At 43.0% G+C, this 18,591-nt stretch overlaps 1 protein-coding gene across 8 annotated transcripts in view; it reads left to right on the forward strand.

Moving 5' to 3' along the window:
• DAB1 (DAB adaptor protein 1) overlaps positions 1-18,591 on the forward strand; it is a 431,942-nt gene that overhangs the window by 384,346 nt on the left and 29,005 nt on the right. For 4 of the 8 annotated variants that reach the window (XM_063655164.1, XM_063655159.1, XM_063655155.1 and 1 more), the window contains 4 exons: positions 8,210-8,260; positions 8,350-8,397; positions 15,775-15,837; positions 18,172-18,280. In XM_063655164.1, the coding sequence (XP_063511234.1) occupies positions 8,210-8,260; positions 8,350-8,397; positions 15,775-15,837; positions 18,172-18,280 (271 nt within the window). The remainder of the gene's footprint in view (positions 1-8,209; positions 8,261-8,349; positions 8,398-15,774; positions 15,838-18,171; positions 18,281-18,591) is intronic. The other 4 variants (XM_063655172.1, XM_063655169.1, XM_054488805.2 and 1 more) reach the window with 2 other exon arrangements.

Consider the following 18,591-nt stretch of genomic DNA (forward strand, 5'->3'; position numbering starts at 1 on the left):
CATCAAGTAGGTGCTACAAAATCATCATATTCCTAAAAGATACTGTATTGAATTGTTGACTTAATAGAAGATCCAAATAATCAGACACTAATGGAAGTCTTAATATTTGTCAGGCACATGCTCAACTGTTACCTTGAATCTTATCCTGGGTAATCTTCAACTCAGTCTTATGAGATGGATATTTCCCTAATGTTACAACAAAGAAAAATTCAAGGATGGTAATCGAGTCCAATGCCGTTCACATAAAAATGGAATTCTTGCTTTGGCTATTCACATGGAGTTGGTTTCAGTCCCGGGAACAGCACAGCCGCAATGAACTTGTACATGCTCTATAAAAATGCTCAGCCTAGTACCCTTGTTGTGGCACTTCTCACACTCTGAATTGAATTAGTGTTCTCCAGTTTCCCTAACTTTGCTGTTACAACTCAGAAAATGGACAGCATCTAAGTGCTCACAGAATAGGCATAGTGCCTGGTTCATAATGGGCATTCGGGAAATGTTTATTCCTTAATTAAATTAATGCCTTGATAATCAAATCCAAGAATGAAGAAGTGAATGAGGAAATGAATTCCTAAGTATGTAAAATCTGCATTCCTCTGGAGAATAAAAGGAAAAACATTTTGCATGGAACGGCTGTCAGAGCAGCAGGCAAAGCCCTCCTGGCTATTTTTTCCTTTGCTGTGACATCTCTCCATTTGTGATTTCCTCTGATTTGCTCTGCATTCAGCCTGAGCCTGTGCTACTCTTGCTTGATTTCAGCTCCCTCCAATATTTCTTGTTACCATTTGGATGCCATCTGGACCGCAGTGGTAACCCCTCCAAGAGAGGCACAGCAGCAAAGAAAGATGACTGACTCTGAGAAGTTCCCCTGCCCTCCTCCCCAAAAGTGTGTTGAATCCTGTCATCCTGCTGATGGGAGCCAATTTCACATTACTGTGATTCTAATTCACTCCCTTTTCAAAGTACTGAACTGATGCCAAATCTTGTTAGGAGTTTTTGAAAAATCCTTGAGTTTTTGCTAATGTGGAACTAGAATAATAGATTTTTAAAAGAAAAAAAGGAGATAGGAAGAGACCATTAAAAACAAATAATTGCAAGCTTTTAGAAATGTTTCCCCTTTGGTTTCTGGTTTGCTGTGTATATTTATACCTGTGCATATCTGTTTGTTCTATCAAAAGCCATTAAAGTAGCAATGCCATCTTGCAGCCTGATCCTTCCCCTCACAAAGGAGCTAAGGCAAGGGAAGAGGGCATTGAATCCTAAAATCCTCCTTGTCAAATGTCAGATCTTTGAGATGAAGTCATGGATTAGAATCAGGAAGCTTCTACGAGTGTGTAAATTATATAGTCTTTCCCAGTGTTTCTAGAGAGCTCTGTGTCTGTGGTGGTGTTTTCAATGTTTCTTCCTAATTTCCGTCCCTGGCCCCATCTTGGCTATCATGATGATGACACAGCAGCACAGAGAGCGCTATATCATCATCTCTGTTTTTATGATGACTGCCCTCTATCCCATGACAACAGCATTTCCACCATCAAATTCCCACTGCTGCTACTGCCACCAGCTCAAAATGTATGTTGCCCCCAGCTTCCCCAACCCCACGATGTGGGGTTGGGTGCCATGTATTTAATAATAAGGACAATAATACTAGTAACCACTAGCATGAATCTTGTCATTATTCTGAGCTGGGCCCTATGTACTACAGGTTTTATGTGAATTATCTCACTGATAACACCAACTGCATAATTTCTTGTTTTCTATCTCCTTCATGTGGTAGAAGACTTTGTTTATAGATGCTCAGTAAATCATATATATTTAATAAATAGAAGTAAATGAATGGATGACCAATGATCACAGTCTTATGACAGACATCTCTGGAACTACCACCATCTCCCCTTAACACTAGCACTGTCATTTCTCAGGCATCACAATTGATATCTCCTTTCCTTTATCACTGTTACTGAGGTCAGACTTAATTTAGCCATTAGTAGCTTATTGCATAATCATCTTCTGCCTGCAGATCTTGCCACCAACCCCAACCTCATGTATATTTTCAAGAAAATATTGACTGGCTTTTAGAAAACCTGAGCATCAAAACATGGAGTTACAATCTGAGTTCTAAAATAGGTATAAGGGATGGATAGGAAGAAGAGTGGGAAGGAGAAAGGGTGGGGTGGGTGGAATGATGAGGCAGGATCCTAGAACAGTCCAGCCTTGCCAGTGTTAAAAACTGGGGGAAGGTCCAAGAGCAGGAGCTGCTTTGACTGAGCATCTGCTCTGTGAAGACTACATTGCATCTTCAGCCTCTTCTCCAGGTGACTTCATCCCCTCCCTAAACCAATATCACCCAAATTTTTACCATGACCTGGCACTTGTCTTTCCCTCACCTACCAAGTAAATAATTCCATGACTATTTTTCCTCCTGCCCTCCCTTCCTTCCTTCCCTTTCTGTAATTTTCAAAAGGGAAATGACACCTGTTGAAATTTTACTCTTCCAGTTGCTGTGCTATTTTCCTGTACATCAGTCTTCTCACTGCTTCCTCTCTGCAAGCCCACATTGTAAGCATTGTTGTCCCTCTTTTGCAGAGGGGGAAACTGAGGCTCAAATGATAAACTTTATTCAAGGAAATGCCAGTGATGGAGCAGCAGTTTGAACTGAAAACTACTGTTCCCCACATCTCTCTTTTCATTCCCTCACTCTGCCTCTCCTGAAACCATCACATTTCTCACTTTAAAAGTACTCAGTGTTTTCACTTGCAAGCAGATTAGTTTTCTTGACATTAGATGAAATTTGAGAAGGCCAAGAATCCAGAGGCAGAGGCCTTAGCCACAGCTATGCCCTGTCATTTGCGTTAGCCCGTTCAGGTCAGCTTAGCACCCTGAACTTTGTCCACTGGGTTCTGCCTTTCTTGCAATGTCTCAATAAGGTGCCAGCAAAATCCTTGCACCAACATTCCCCGTGCCAAACTTTCCCTTGCATATTAAGAAAGAACATTTCAAGAACCAGCTTAATTTGTAAGAATCTGGATGTAAATATTTTGTTGTTCAAGGATTTGTGGATATATTACACGTGTGAGCACTTCAAGGGAAGATGTAACTTTTATTGTAAGATTGAAGCATTTCCCTTTATCCTCCAACCTTCTGTACAACCTTTGGGATCCTCCTGAATTGGAGGCTGGAAGAAGGAGGACTATTAGCTGCTAAAGTGAGGCCCAAATTGGAGTAATTAGAGGAAACGTCTCAATCATTATAAAGACAAAATCTCAAAGCAGCACCAATTTCTCTATTAGATCAAGGTATTGAGTCCAGCAAGACCACCGATCCCCAAATCTCAGTAGGCTTGGCACATTTTGGCATTAAATGGGGTTCCATTTTGTTTCAGTTCTAATGAAGCTTCATGGATTTCCATTTGAAACATGAATCCTAACTTTCTTCTAAAAAACTTCACAAATATCTGGCTTTCACTTAGCTCCGGCAGTGAAAAAAAATCTCTTATAGCTAGAAGAAGTCTGCTGCTTTTGCAAACTGAATTTGATTTCATGGTACTGTCTAGACATAGCAAAGAAATCAATTCTCCCATAGACATCTTCCAGTCAATGCAAATATAGGATATTCTTTAAAAGAATAGAAGAGAATATATAAGGAAGGACTATGTCGAGTATTTAGGAAGCACCCAGTTAACTGGAAGATTATTTTTAAATATATTTTATCTAGAGTCATGCTGTCCAATACTGTAGCCACTAGCCACATGAAGCTATTAAATCAAAAATAATGAAAATGTAATAAAATTTAAAATTTAGTTCATCAGACACGCTAGCCATATTTGAAGTGTGCATGTATCTACTGACTGCTGTATTGGACAGCACAGATAGAGAACTTTACATCATCCCAAAAAGTTCTATTGGACAGGGCTGGTCTAGAGATCATTTATTAAAATCAGAGTTTCTATTCCCCATCTCAAGCCACTTGCCCTTGTTCTTCAATTGCCAAACAGAGCTTTCCCATCTCTCTCTGCCAAGAAATGGGAAAGTGGCTGTTCACTCTTGGGTAAAGGTGACAAAGAGCACAAATTCCTAGATACCCCAGAAGGAATTAGTCTTCATTAGCATGTGTCTTCCTTGTTAACTCCTTCATTAGGGAAATGTAACATGCATTCAGATGCCTGGAATCAGTAGGTGTCCTTAATAGTACCCACCTTAGTGCAGTTAAAAATCACTTAAGTTAATCCGTTTCTCTTGAACCTTCTAAATGGATAATTGAATTGTTTTTTTGTTTTGTTTTTTGTTTTTTGTTTTTGTTTTTTTTCAGCCTTGGTCTGAGCTCTGAGTTTAGATCTAGAAGCCTTGTGTGGTCCTTGTCCCACAACTGTCCACCCCAAGCTACAAAGATTATACAGTATAGCTCTGCTCTGACCTTATGAAAAGAAGGACCATGTGTTGTTCATCTAGGTATTGCCAGTGCCCAGCCAGGACATGGCATGTGGAAAGCACCCAGTGAATGTTCATTGAAGAAATTAATTAATCAATTGCCTAATCAATCAAGGCAGCTTCAGTTTTCCTAGGAACCTTCTGCTAATTATTCCTACTGAGAGTTTATTCCCCAGCATGGTGATTTGCAAATCCAGCTGCACATTAGCATCGCCTGGGGAGCTTTTAAAACCTACTGATACCAGGGCCCCACCCTAGACCAGTACAATCCAAATCTTTGATGATGTGGCTCTGGCATCAGCAGCTGCCCCAAAGGATTACACTATGCAGCCAGGAGTGAGAACCACAGCAGTTTCTGATTTGGAAGCCATAAAAAAATTTTCTTCCTTTGTGAGATTTTTTTTATCCCAAGTCCCTTATCCACTGTCATTTTTCCTGTAAGAATAACATGAATCTGGTCTTCCTTGTTGCCTTACTCAGTAATGGAATCATAGCGTCCCCACTGTTTCAAAAAGAGATTATAGGAAGATAAACTCCCTGTGGGAACTTTATTTCAGTGTTTTAATGACGATTCAAGCCAGAACCATATTGAAACAACATGAGAGAATATTCTGTTTTATATTTCCTCACTGGAAGCTTAAGTTGCGAGTAAATTTGATGTCATGTTGAGTTTTTAAAGGAATACAAAACTGTGTACATGCTATGATAGTATGAAAAAGTCTGTAAGAAACAAAACAAAAAAGACTTTAATATAAATGAATTAAAACTCAAGTGGTAATTGTGGGTAAAACAAGATTTAGCAATTTGGAGAGACTAGGGAGTAGATCAGATTTTGTCTATAAGAATCACCTGGGAAAAAGTGTATTTATTAGCTGGAAGCATCTCCCCGCTGGCTGGAGGAAGTGCACTGGGTGTCTCCAAATGTTGCCCCGAACAGGTAGCTGTAAGAGAGCAGCTCTGAGAAATGACTGAGCCAGAGTTAGAACAGTAAGGTAGACAAAAGGTAAAAAAAGATAAGGATGGGATGAAGATGATCAGACAAGACCGTAGCCAAGAGCAGGGCAAAAGAGAGAAGATGGATTCAAGAATGGATTGAAGGGTTCAGGAGTAAGGATGGGAGGTCTAGGAAATGTTGGGCTCTTGGTTGGAGGTGGTTTCTAAAGAGAGGCCATTGGAAAGATTTTCATTTCTTTTTCCTCTATTTCTAAATATTATGTAATAATAATTTCCTAGCATTAAAAAATATGTGCATTGGGGCCAGGCTTGGTGGCTGAGGAAGGCTGAGGTCAGGAGTTCGAGACCAGCCTGGCCAAACTGGCAAAACCCCATCTCTACTAAAACTACAAAAATTAGCCAGGCATGGTGGTATGCACCTGTAATTCCAGCTACTCAGGAGGCTGAGGCAGGAGAATCACTTAAGCCTGGGAGACGAAGGTTGCAGTGAGCCAACATCGCACCACTGCACTCCAACCTGTGACAGAGTGAGACCGTGTCTCAAAAAAAAAAAAAAAAAAATGCATGTGCGTTACTGAAATGAGCCAAAAATAGGAGAAGATAATAATAGCTACTATTCCTTGGGCATCTACTATGTGCTAAACACCAAACAAGACTTTGCACACACATCTCAATTAAACTGCTCAATAAACTTGCCATGATGTCATTACCCACTCCACTTTAAAGATGAGAAAACTGAGGTTAATCAACTTGTTAAGGGTTACATGGCCAGCACATCCATGGCCTGATGTGGCCAGGACCCGGTCCATATCCGTGTGATTCCAAAAAAATGCATTTGTTCATCTGCTCAGACCAAGCTTCAACTGAATTCAAAGAAATCACCTCATCACACCTCAGCTCCACACCTCACCAAAGGCCACCTCTCCTTTCCCAGGAAGGTGACAACACGCTCATGCTGACACTGGTTATCCTCCCACATTTTCATTATATGGGACATGGTGGGGGGTTTTATGAGCCTGTATCACAGGCTGTTTTTCAAATTTATTTAATTCATCCATCATGCTCTGAAGCCATTTGCTTTTTTATATTGGACAGATGTAATGAGATTTTGGACACTAAAAAATGTTTTTATTAAAAGTTATGACCCAGAGCTGGTTGGTAGGGGCTCTGCCATAAATTGCTAGGAGTGTGTGAATTTATAAAGGATGTAGCCACATAACCTTAACCTCTTAGGCCACACCATAGATTATAGGATCACTTAGACTAATATTGTCTCACCACCTCTCCCCACCTCTGGCCAAATAATAATAATAATGTCTATGGTTATTTGATGTGGTGGCTTTTCCTCTCATTGAAGCCACAGTTAAGTCATGTTGAACCACGGGCTGGTGGAAACAGGTGGTTGGTGGTTGACCTGAAGGCTCTGCCTTAGTGGGCCCGGGCACGTTGATTCTTCCACTCTGCTCTGCTCTGCACTCTGTAACTGGGGCTGAGGGAAGTAACAGTCACGTGTCCTATAGACAGGGTGAAAGCAAATTCTGACAAAGCACAGTACTATGAGGCTATGGGTGATAGTTTTCCCACTCCTCCATTGCCAAAAGCTCTCCTCAAAACTATTCATGCGTAATAACTCCATTTTAATGTCCATATTAGCAGATTTATATTAATGTTTTACTATTTGGAAATCATCCAAAGAATAATTAGCTTATACATATAGACCAGAACATGGCCATTAAAATATACATGTATATGATATATTACACATACCTATAATGTGTGATATAAACAATCAAATACAAAGTTAACAAAGCAATTAAATGTTTCCCACTGCCAGCTACTTCTAGGACGTGCATTCATTTCTGTATTTTTGAGGGCTGCTATGTGCCAGACCCTCTACCAGCTGCAGGGGGAGACCCTCTACCAGCTGCTTGAGGAAGTTCATGGTGTAATAGACATAGATAATGTACTGAGGACACCCAGGAGGATTTCAATTCAAAAGACAGAGAGACTCTTCATGGAGGAGGTGGCTTTTGAGATGGGTTTGAAGAATTTGGGGAGCACTGAGCTTGCAGAGATGAGGGGAAGAGGATTTCTTTCCTTTTTTTTTTTTTTTTTTTTTTTTTGAAATGGAGTCTGCTCTGTCACCCAGGCTGGAGTGTGCAATGGCACGATCTCGGCTCACTGCAACCTCCGCCTACTGGATTCAAGCGATTCTCCTGCCTCAGCTTCCTGAGTAGCTGGGATTACAGGTGCCTGCCACCACGCCTGGCTAATTTTTTGTATTTTTAGTAGAGATGGGGTTTCACTATGTTGGCCAGGCTGGTGTCGATCTCCTGACCTCGTGATCTGCCTGCCTCGGCCTCCCAAAGTGCTGGGATTACAGGCGTGAGCCACAGTGCCTGGCCAAGGGGAAGAGCATTTCAAGCAGAGAAGACAACATGTATAAAAACACATGGAAACCAGCTGTAAAGTTTGGCTAAAGCACAAGATGACATTCTGTTCTTTTAAAAGAAAAATCTCGAGTGTAAACAGCATGTTCTTATCCATAGCCACTGCTGATGTCTGTAACTGCAGGGCAATGTCTATAATTGCAAGAAGATGGACTTTAAACTTACAAACTTACCATTGCTGTATTTCCTAATCAGACCCATGTTTTATCATCTACTTATGCTAGAAACATATTCCAAGATTTTCACAGACATTGGAAACAGCTCCTGCCTACTGAGACCATGGAAGTGTGAACCATAGATACTGTCATCATTAAGCTCATAAATCCATGTCATTTGTGTGTCATTCACTTCATCCTCATTCATCATCCCTTCCACTTTCAGAACGGCTATTCGTTTGAGGATTTTGAAGAACGGTTTGCTGCAGCCACCCCGGTAAGAATTACAGCCCTCTCTGGTTAACTGTTTCATGTCATTATCTCATCATTCATTTCATGCTCATCAGTCATGCCTTGTGGTTACAGAACAGAAACCTGCCCACAGACTTTGATGAGATTTTTGAGGCAACGAAGGTAAGGCCTTGAGGTTTGTGTTAAATGAGGTTGTTCTGCTCATACTCATGCATTCCATATTCTCTTCATCCAGCTTGCGTGAATGGCAGATTTGCTGCCCTGCTCTGATCTAGTAGGTACCTATTCAAATGTCCCCAGGAAGACTATTGGTGGGCCCTGCCATGAGGGCAAATAGTGAGAGTGTATGTACACGTGTGTGTGTGTATGTGTGTAAACAAAAGTGTATGTTGGAGAGGAGATGGCACCCCTTCTTTTCATCCAGCAGTATTTTTCAAACCTCTAACATGTCCCAGGCATCCTAATAGATGCCAGAGATGGGGGAAAGGGGCTTCCCTAAAGAAGCTCACAGTGTAACATAGTGCAACATTGCCTGGGATAAGATACGACAGTAGAGCCTCGCCTAGCTTAGTGTAGTATATGTAGTATAACATGATATAGTAGGAATTCAGATACATGAACAGGACGTGCCAAGTACACCCCTGGGAATAAAAAACAGGCGAGGTTGCTATTCAGTCAATGTAACCTGGTATAAATATATTGGTTGCAGTCGACATCTGTTCAAATTGATTGATACAGAAGCCAATGAATATTACCACTCCTAAATACAGTATTGGGAAACCTCTAGGACAAAAATCTTCAACCTTGGCATCAAATTAGAATCATTAGGAGAGCTTTCCAAGTTCCAGTGACTAGGTTTTACCTCAAATCAATTAATTCTGAATCTTCAGGGGTGGGAACAAGTCATCAGTAATTTTTCCGCAGGTGATCTCAATGTGCATCCAAGGTTGAGAACCACTGATCTGGGAGTATCATGGGCAATGGAATAGGGTACAAATTGAGTTAGGAAGCCACTTCATAGGAAGCAAAACAGAAAGCCTTCTAATTTGTGTCCTGAAGGATGTGTGGGAGTAGGAATGAGTGTTCTAGGTAGGAGGAGGAGCACATGTCAGACCCTGAGATGGCCTCTTCTTTCATAACCCCCTGTGCTTCTCTCCTCCGTTGATTGTGTCTCTGGGTCTGTGTTTCCATAAAACAGCCAGCTTATGACAATAGGAACAGGAATGTGCCTTACCTATCTCTGTAGCCCTTGCTGTTGGTAGCTGATGCAAGGTAGGAACTCCCATGTCTGCACACTGAAGGGTCACAGAACTCCTGATGCCAAAACATAGGGAATGGGTCTGTGAGAAGCTGTTTTTGGGGTCAGCCATGACATCTCAGCCTCCATCAATGGTGCCTTGAGAAGCTGTTTTTGGGGTCAGCCATAACATCTCAGCCTCCATCAATGGTGCCTTCAGAATTTCTCTCTGGGAAAGGCCTAGGGGTCTAGTTGCAGTGATCTAGTTGGAAGGACCAGTATACTAATCTTGAACTAGATATTACTGAAAAACCATCACTTGTTCATATCAAAGGATGACTGGGGAGAGAACAGGCCTGATGGAGATACTGGGGGACTACCTCCCTAAATATCAAAGCTACTTTTCCTTCACTGTCCTGTACACCTTCCAATATCACTCTTCTTACCCCTGGAAAATGCCCAGGGGGCTAAAAAGAGGGGCAAAACTGCCATCTCCAGCTACATCTCTCTTTACCAGGAGACATTTGAAATGCCAGTAATGGAAGGGCCTTACTCTCTGGCAAATAGACATCTCAAGCTGACATTCCAAATGACCTCAAATGGATGTGCATCATGGCAGACCTCCTAGCAACCCAGATTTCTGGTTAGAGAATGTTGTAGAGCTGGACTTCCACTATTTAGCAAGGCTAACTAAGGTTTGGTAAAGTGATGGATCGATGAACAAGATGCTGGTGGGTGTGTGGGTCAAGTCCATCCCAGCTGCTTTTAGCTGACTGATCAGAGGAGAGTCACTTAACTTCAGCTTCAGCTAGCTCATCTGTGAAACATAGATAGTGACAATGGCGCCTATGCTGTTGACTTTACGGGGCTCAGTGAGTATCAAACATGATGATAATGTATTTGAAAGTGTATTGCAAACTATAAAGTGTTTTGCAAATGTGAATTGTTAGTTTTATTCTCTTGAGGCTTTTAAAATGATTCATTAGAGCAGTATTATCAGATGGAACATGGTTTATTAGCTTACAAATAAAAGGACTGGGGTTAACATGGGGAGGAGGCCTGTGAAAATAGATACTATTTCAGATTCTCGATCACATATGGTTATTAGGATTATTTTTAATTTTATGGCCCAAGAATCCCCTTTTTCTATAAAATTTAATTAACTCAAGGTTCTATTTAAACAGCAAACCAATGGAATGAAATAACAATCTATGTTTTATGTCTCTGCATGTTTTTCTCGTTTAATCCTTGAGTGAAAATCATCTGGCAAAAGGAAAGTCTATATCTCAAGTATGAAGGTTATTTTAAAAGTTGTGCTTAAGGAGAAAATTAGCCAATAAATTATATTTATGATGTTAGTAAAAGTATGCCATGAGTTCAACACATTTGAAATGTAAATTGTGTGACTTAATTAATAACTTCATTTTAATATTTTCCTAACACTGAAAATAGTTGTGGGCCATTTTAAAAGCATAGAGTTGCAGTCTCAAAGAAGCCCAGAAGCTTCATTTGAATTGATTAAATAAAGTCATTCCTTTTATGAATTTGGAAGAGGGTCTAAAAGACTAGCATAGCTTCACCAAATAATATAAAATATTGCTAACATGCTAGAGAAGGATTACCAAAGAAAAGCATTTCAAGTCCAGCAAGATTTGGGAGAGCACCTGTGTGCTGTCCACCTCATTCCCATCAGCTGCTGGGCTGTTACTCTATGAAAGAGAACCAAAATAGCCAAGAATTGATGGAAAAGGCTGGGAAATGTATGAAATTCCCACCACAACCTTGCCCCTGTCCACCACACTGGCCTTCTCTCTCCCACCTTCATGTTGGTAACAGTGAACTGCTTCCATTACCACCTACCTACTCTGTTCTGGGCCTCTGGCCATTTTTAAGCAGTTTCCTCTGCCTGGATGGTCTCCTCTTTTTGGTCACATGGCTCCTGTCCTTCAGGATTCAGCTCTAGGCTATTTCCTTTAGAAAACCTTCTTAAACTTTGCCAAAAGCTGGTTGGGCCTCTGTATTAGTCTGTTTTCATGCTGCTGATAAAGGCATACCCAAGACTGGAAAGAAAAAGAGGTTTAATTGTACTCACAGTTCCACTTGTCTGGGGAGAGGCAGAAGGCAAAGGGCACTTCTCACATGGCAGCAGCAAGAGAAAATGAGGAAGATGCAAAAGCAGAAACCACTGATAAACCCAACAGATCTCATGAGACTTACTCACTATCATGAGAATAGCTTGGGAAAGACCAGCCCCCATGATTGAATTAACTTCCCCGGGTCCCTCCCACAACACGTGGGAATTCTGGGTGATACAATTCAAGTTGAGATTTGGGTGGGGACACAGCCAAACCGTATCATTCTGCCCCTGGCCCCTCCAAATCTCATGTCCTCACATTTCAAAACCAATCATGCCTTCCCAACAGTCCCCCAAAGTCCTAACTCATTTCAGCATTAACACAAAAGTCCACAGTCCAAAGTCTCATCTGAAACAAGACAAGTCCCTTCTGCCTGTGAACCTGTAAAATCAAAAGCAAGCTAGTTACTTCCTAGATACAATGAAATTAGGTATCAGGTATTGAGTAATTACAGCTATTCCAAATGGGAGAAATTGGCCAAAACAAAGGGGTTACAGGGCCCATGGAAGTCCGAAATCCAGCGGGGCAGTCAAATTTTAAAGCTCCAAAATGATCTTGTTTGACTCCAGGTCTCACATTCAGGTCACGCTGATGCAAGAGGTGGGTTCCCATGGTCTTGTGCAGCCCCACCCCTGTGGCTTTGCGGGGTACAGCCTCCCTCCCAGCTGCTTTCATGGGCAGGTGTTGAGTGTCTGAGGCTTTTCCAGGCTCATTGTACAAGCTATCAGTGGATCTACCATTCTTGGGTCTGGAGGACAGTGGCCCTCTTCTCACAGCTCCACTAAGCAGAGCCCCAGTAGGACTCTGTGTGGAGGCTCTGACCACACATTTCCCTTCTACACTGCCCTAGCAGGGGTTTTCCTGAGGGCTCTGCTCCTGCAGCAAACTTCTGCCTGGGCATCCAGGCATTTCCATGCATCATCTTAAATCTAGGTGGAAGTTCCCAAACTTCAATTCTTGACTTCTGTGCACCTGTAGACTCAACACCACATGGAAGCTGCCAAGACTTGGGGCTTCTACCCTCAGAAGCCACAGCCTGAGCTGTACATTGGTCCCTTTCAGCCACAGCTAGAGTGGCTGGAACACACGGCACCAAGTCCCCAGACTGTACACAGCACAGGGACCCTGGGGCCAGTCCACAAAACCACTTTTTCCTCCTAGGCCTCCAGGCCTTTGATGGGAGGGGATGCCATGAAGGTCTCTGACATGGCCTGGAGACATTTTTCCCATGATTGTGGGAATTAACATTAGGCTCCTTGCTACTTATGCAAATTTCTGCAGCTGGCTTCAATTTCTCCCCAGAAATTTTTTTTTTTCTATCACGTAGTCAGGCTGCAAATTTTTCAAACTTTTATGTTCTGCTTCCCTTAGAAAACTGAATGCCTTTAACAGCACCCAAGTTACCTATTGAACGCTTTGCTGCTTGGAAATTTCTTCCACCAGATACCCTAAATTATCTCTCTCAAGTTCAAAGTTCCACAAGTCTCTAGGACAGGGGCAAAATGTCACTGGTCTCTTTGCTAAAACATAGCAAGAGTCATCTTTGCTCCAGTTCCCAACAAGTTCCTCATCTCTATCTGAGACCACCTCAGCCTGAATTTTATTGTCCATATCACTATCAGCATTTTGGGCAAAGGCATTCAATAAGTCTCTAGGAAGTTCCAAACTTTCTCACATTTTTCTGTCTTCTTCTTCTTCATACTGTTCCAACCTCTGCCTGTTACCCAGTTCCAAAGTCGCTTCCACGTTTTTGGGTATCTTTTCAGCAACACCTCACTCTACTGGTAACAATTTTACTGTGTTAGTCCATTTTCATGCTGCTGATAAAGACATACCTGAGAGTGGGAAGAAAAAGAGGTTTAATTGGACTCACAATTCCACATGGCTGGGGAGGCCTCAGAATTCATGGTGGAAGGCAAAAGGCACATCTTACATGGCAGCAACAAGGGAAAATGAGGAAGAAGCAAAATTGGAAACCCCTGATAAACCCATCAGATCTTGTGAGACTTATTCACTATCATGAGAACAGAATGGGAAAGACCAGCCCCCATGATTCAATTACCTCCCCTTGGGTCCCTCCCACAACACGTGGGAATTCTGGGAGATACAATTCAAGTTGAGATTTGGGTGGGGACACAGCCAAACCAGATCACTTTCATTCTAGTTACTCCCACAGCACCCCTTAGAGACCCCTGTTGCTATTTCTGCTGCATTACCTGAGATTATTTGCATCTACAGATTGGATGTCCTCCCCACCAGTCTGTAAACTCTCTGCAGGCTGAGAGTTGGCATTTGTCATTTTTATGTTCCCAGCACATAGCACAGTGCCCAGCATCTAGCAGTTGTTGCAGCTGGAAAGAAAATCAGTCCTTATAGGGCCCTACTGCGTGCCAAGCACTGTTATTCAATCTGAAAGCTGAAAGGGAAGGAAGAGCTGCAAGTAAGTTAACAAAGCCAAGCTTCTCTCCTTTCAGCAAAAAGAGACTTTTGTGCTCTTTCAACCAGGCTTAACCAAACATCAAAGAAAGTTCTCCTATTAGTATTGTCAATACATCTTCAAAGGAGATATTATCATCTCCATTGCCCAGATGAAGGAACTGTAATTCTGAGGAGCTGCAGATATTGAAAATGGTAGAATCCAAATATACTCCCTGTTGGGGGGTAGCTACTATCTGGGGCCAGTGGTCCAGGAAGTAAAGGAATTTATGAAGACATTTGTAGGTAAAGAAAGGTAGATTTATTAGAGAAAGTATGAAAATACATTGCAAGATTGCAGTGGGCAGCACGGCAGAGAAGGGGCTGTCTGCAAAGAGGCAGGGACTGGAGGGAAGTTTTATAGGGTTGTGCTGGAGGGGCTACCTGCAAATGAGGTGGTTGTGCCCTTGGGTTGTTTGTGATTAACCATCCCTCAGAACAATTATTCCTTGTTCTTCCCCATCTGGGGCTCTCCCCGACCTGGGGCTCCTTTCTCTTGTGGTTTATCTTATCAGTACTCCACACCCCCAGGCATGGCGTGTGGGACCTTTTCCAGAGCCCAAATCTCACCCACTTGCCAGTAGGAAAGAACATTACCTTCTTTGAATGAACCTAGAGATCCAGCCATGACCTGGTTAGAGCGGTTTGAGTGCAGGAGTCCTGTGTGGCAGGGCAGTCAGACTCTTCACATCCCTTCTACTAAGTGGTATGTCTAGGTTCCCCCAATTTGAAGCTATCACTTAAGATCTGAAGATGAGGGAAAAGTGGTTTTTCCTCAATGGACAGGTTTGTACAAAGCATGTGATTGCATACTTGTCATAATTAAGTCAGCCATAGGCTCCCTACAGTCTGTGAATCTGGCAGTTTATGCAGATTAATTTCTAAGTGTATCTTAAAGGGTTTCTTTAGCTGCTGTGGCTGGCCTTGCTCAGACACTCTCATATGATGGATGGGGAGATAAATGTTGCAGTGTCTGCAGTGATGGAGTTCCTAGGAGTGATTAATGGCGTATACACTGGGTTGTTTTTGATGCCTTTCCTGGTATTAAATGAAATGTTTTCTTTTCCTGCAACCACATTTATTATCCTAAAGATGGACTCTTTCAGAGAGTGCTGTTTGACTGCATTCTCTGTATTCAGAAAATTTAAATCCTGGCCTGGATGACCTTGATGTCACATCCCTGAGACTTAGTTTATTTATTTGTAAAAATGGGGATGATGATTCCTACCTCTCAGGGTAAATGCTATTGGGAGCCCTTACTGACGTGACCATGAAGTCATGTCCATACTTACACATAGAAGGCAAGTTGTATGTGCGGATACACTCATGAGAGAAAAACCAATGATGGGATTGCCTCCCTGCCTTTATGTCCTAGAAAAGATAGACATTGCTGGCATTTGATGGTAAATAAGTGTGAAGTAATGTTATTACTGCTTATGGGAAGTGATTAATGGGCAGTCTTGACCAAGCCTGGATAAACAGCCAGATGCAAGGAAGCAAGAATTGATTCTGGCTGCATTCAAAATGTTGCCTTTGGGATCCTGAGGTATAGTAATGACCCACTAGGATTATGGTTTATCTAGAAATGATGAAAAACAGAAATGTGTATCCCCATACCATACTGTGTGTAAAGCAGGGCCTAGCAGCACCAGCTTTCTTTGTAGTCACGTGATTACCTTTTTGTCTTTACAGGCTGTGACCCAATTAGAACTTTTTGGGGACATGTCCACACCCCCTGATATAACCTCTCCCCCCGTAAGTATGCATTGCTGTCTGAACCCTGCACCCCTTTCCTTTCTTTCCACATCCCCTCAGTGGCCAGAATATGGGCTTTGAGTGAAAGAGGCCTGCTGGTGGATTTCAGCGTTGACTCTTTCAAGCTTTGTGACTTGGACAAACTAACTAGTCATTCTGATCCTTAATTTGCTTAGCTGTTTATAAAGGGGAAGTAGATATATGCCTCTGTTTTGAGAAATAAATGAGACCATGCATTTAGCAATGACAGGACTTGCCTGGGTGCTTGCTGTTCTGCTGTGGTCTGAGAAGAGAGGCCCGAAAGAGATGTGGTTCCTGACTACAAGGAGCACATTGTCTGGTTGGGATTGTAGGCAGGAAACTCGGGACAGCACATATGATGAGGCATTTGTCAGCACCTGCCCCAAGCCCAGTACAGCGTAGGTGGTCAGCCCAGTAAAGGAAGGATCTTCTCCCCACACCCTGCTCTGCCCATTCTCTCCTTTCCCTCTTTCTTTTCTCTCTCCCTCCTTTTTGTTTCTTCCCTCCCTTCCAGCCTGCCCTTCAGCTTTGCAGACCAAGACCTGGGCCTCACTGAGCTTCTCAAGAAGCTCTGGATTCCCAGCCACAGCTTCAGCCAGGGTACCTCAGTCAGTGCTTACAGAAGGACAGAGATTGCAGGGAGAACCTAATTTAAAAACGAAAAGAAGGGAACAGAATTAACACCAAAGCAAAATAGAATCCCAGTGCGGGATGCATTCAAAAGCAACTCTACCACTACTGCAAAGAAAAGAGCAGAGATGGCCCCTCCAGCCCCTCCCCTGCCCATTCCCGGAGGAGGGCAGAGAGCAGTCAGCCGCAGCTGCACCAGCTGAAGCTGCCGGGAGGGGACAGCTCCTCTGGGCACTGCGCAGTTGTGCAAACCAAGGGATGGTGCTATGGTTCATTGGCAAGATGTGCCTCACAGAGAAAAGGCTGTAACCTCACCACTGAGGACAGATGGCACAAGACACTGCTGCCCACTGCTGCCACCAGGGAATCTAGGCACAGCTGCCCTGCTGCCAACACCTGATGTCCAAGGCAGCCTTGAGGGAGGGGACCGCAGCCTCTGTCCCCAAAGAAGCTGGATGGCTCTAGCGATTGTCATTCTCCCCTTTATCCTGGGCTAAAAGCTTCTTCCTGGGAACTTGGAGTTGCAGAACTGCAGGGCTATGCAGCTAGAAAGGGTTGAAGAGATCTTCTAACCTTATCCCCTTCATTTTACAGATGAGCAAACTGAGTCCCAGAAAGGACATGTGACTCACCTAAGGTCACAAAGGGGAAAAAAAAGAACAGCGCTGACTGTGTTTAAAAGTGCTTAACACAGCAGCTCATGGCTGTGTTTCTGGCCCTGAACCCAAGCGCAGTCCAAATGGGTATTTAATAATCCTCAGAACAATGCCATTCGTCCTGCAAGCTGCTAGTCTAAAAATGGCCTTGTCTAATTGCCATGATTTCAGGATTAATTGCTTGCCCCAGCCTATTCCAAGGGGAAAAAAAAGGATATTACAGCATCGAACAGATTTATACTCTGTAGGCAAAAGCCTGCTATAAATGGGTGTGGACATATACAAAATTATGAGTACTGATGTTTTCATTTCTGTATCCCCCATCTTGCCCACCAGTCCATGCAGCAGACCTTTTTGGAATTCCAGCACGGACTAGGCCCTGTAGAATTTTCAGTGGTACAAGCATTGTTTCTTGTTGTCTTCTTGAAAATATTTACTTCTTTTTGCAAATGAAGATTCAGGCAAAATCTGGGGTGGGGGCGGGGGGTGCAGGGGCGGGCACCAGGATACAAGGGTCTGTGCAGCACTTGCTGAATTTTATTTGTTGATTTAGTCAACAACTGCTCATTGACCGTGTATTAAATTGCAACCCCTCAGCTGGGCACACAGTAGGTCTTGAGTGGGGTATTTCAGTTTGAATTGGCCACCTCTATAGGGTGAATGCCAAATATTACGGAAAATTTGATACCTGAAAACACCCTCCAGGGAGTAGGGGCTCAAACTAAATCATTAGGATACTGGCCATTATTTGCCAAGCACCTACTATATGCCTATGCACGGTGCTAAAAATTTAAGTAATGTAAGATAATTTAAATACATAATCTCACTTAATCCTCACAGTAGCTCTGGAGGTGTCATTTCCCATATAGATAAAGTGTATGTAACCAGCATATGGGCTGCACACCCCATAAGTGGCTTGAACTGTGGACCCCTTCCCCTGCACCTTAATTCCTGCATCTGCTACCTCCCAGCCTTGACGACTGCTAAGCCAAGTCTCATGTGTCCTCTGCCTCTCTCTGTCTGGCAGACTCCTGCAACTCCAGGTGATGCCTTTATCCCATCTTCATCTCAGACCCTTCCAGCGAGTGCAGATGTGTTTAGTTCTGTACCTTTCGGCACTGCTGCTGTACCCTCAGGTAAGCCCTCTTCCACCAGCTTCCCATCCTTTGGCCTTCACTCATTAAGAGAGAGAAAGAGTTTACAGAGCCAGCCACCAAATGATGATAAAACACCGCTGTTCTCTCCTGTGACTCTTCAGGTGACATTGAGAAGATATTTAGAGGAGGAGGTGGTGTTGGGGTCCAGAGCTTTGGGATGTTACTGGCCTGGAATTCACTGATGTCTTTCACCCAGAGAGCTCAAGATTCTATGTTACTCAGGTGTGCAGCTTTTGGGACATGGCATATACACAGCTGTGCAATTAGCCCAGGTCTATTTCCACTCTTCC

The sequence above is a fragment of the Pongo pygmaeus genome, chromosome 1, assembly GCF_028885625.2.
Source record: "Pongo pygmaeus isolate AG05252 chromosome 1, NHGRI_mPonPyg2-v2.0_pri, whole genome shotgun sequence".
Lineage (NCBI taxonomy): Eukaryota > Metazoa > Chordata > Mammalia > Primates > Hominidae > Pongo > Pongo pygmaeus.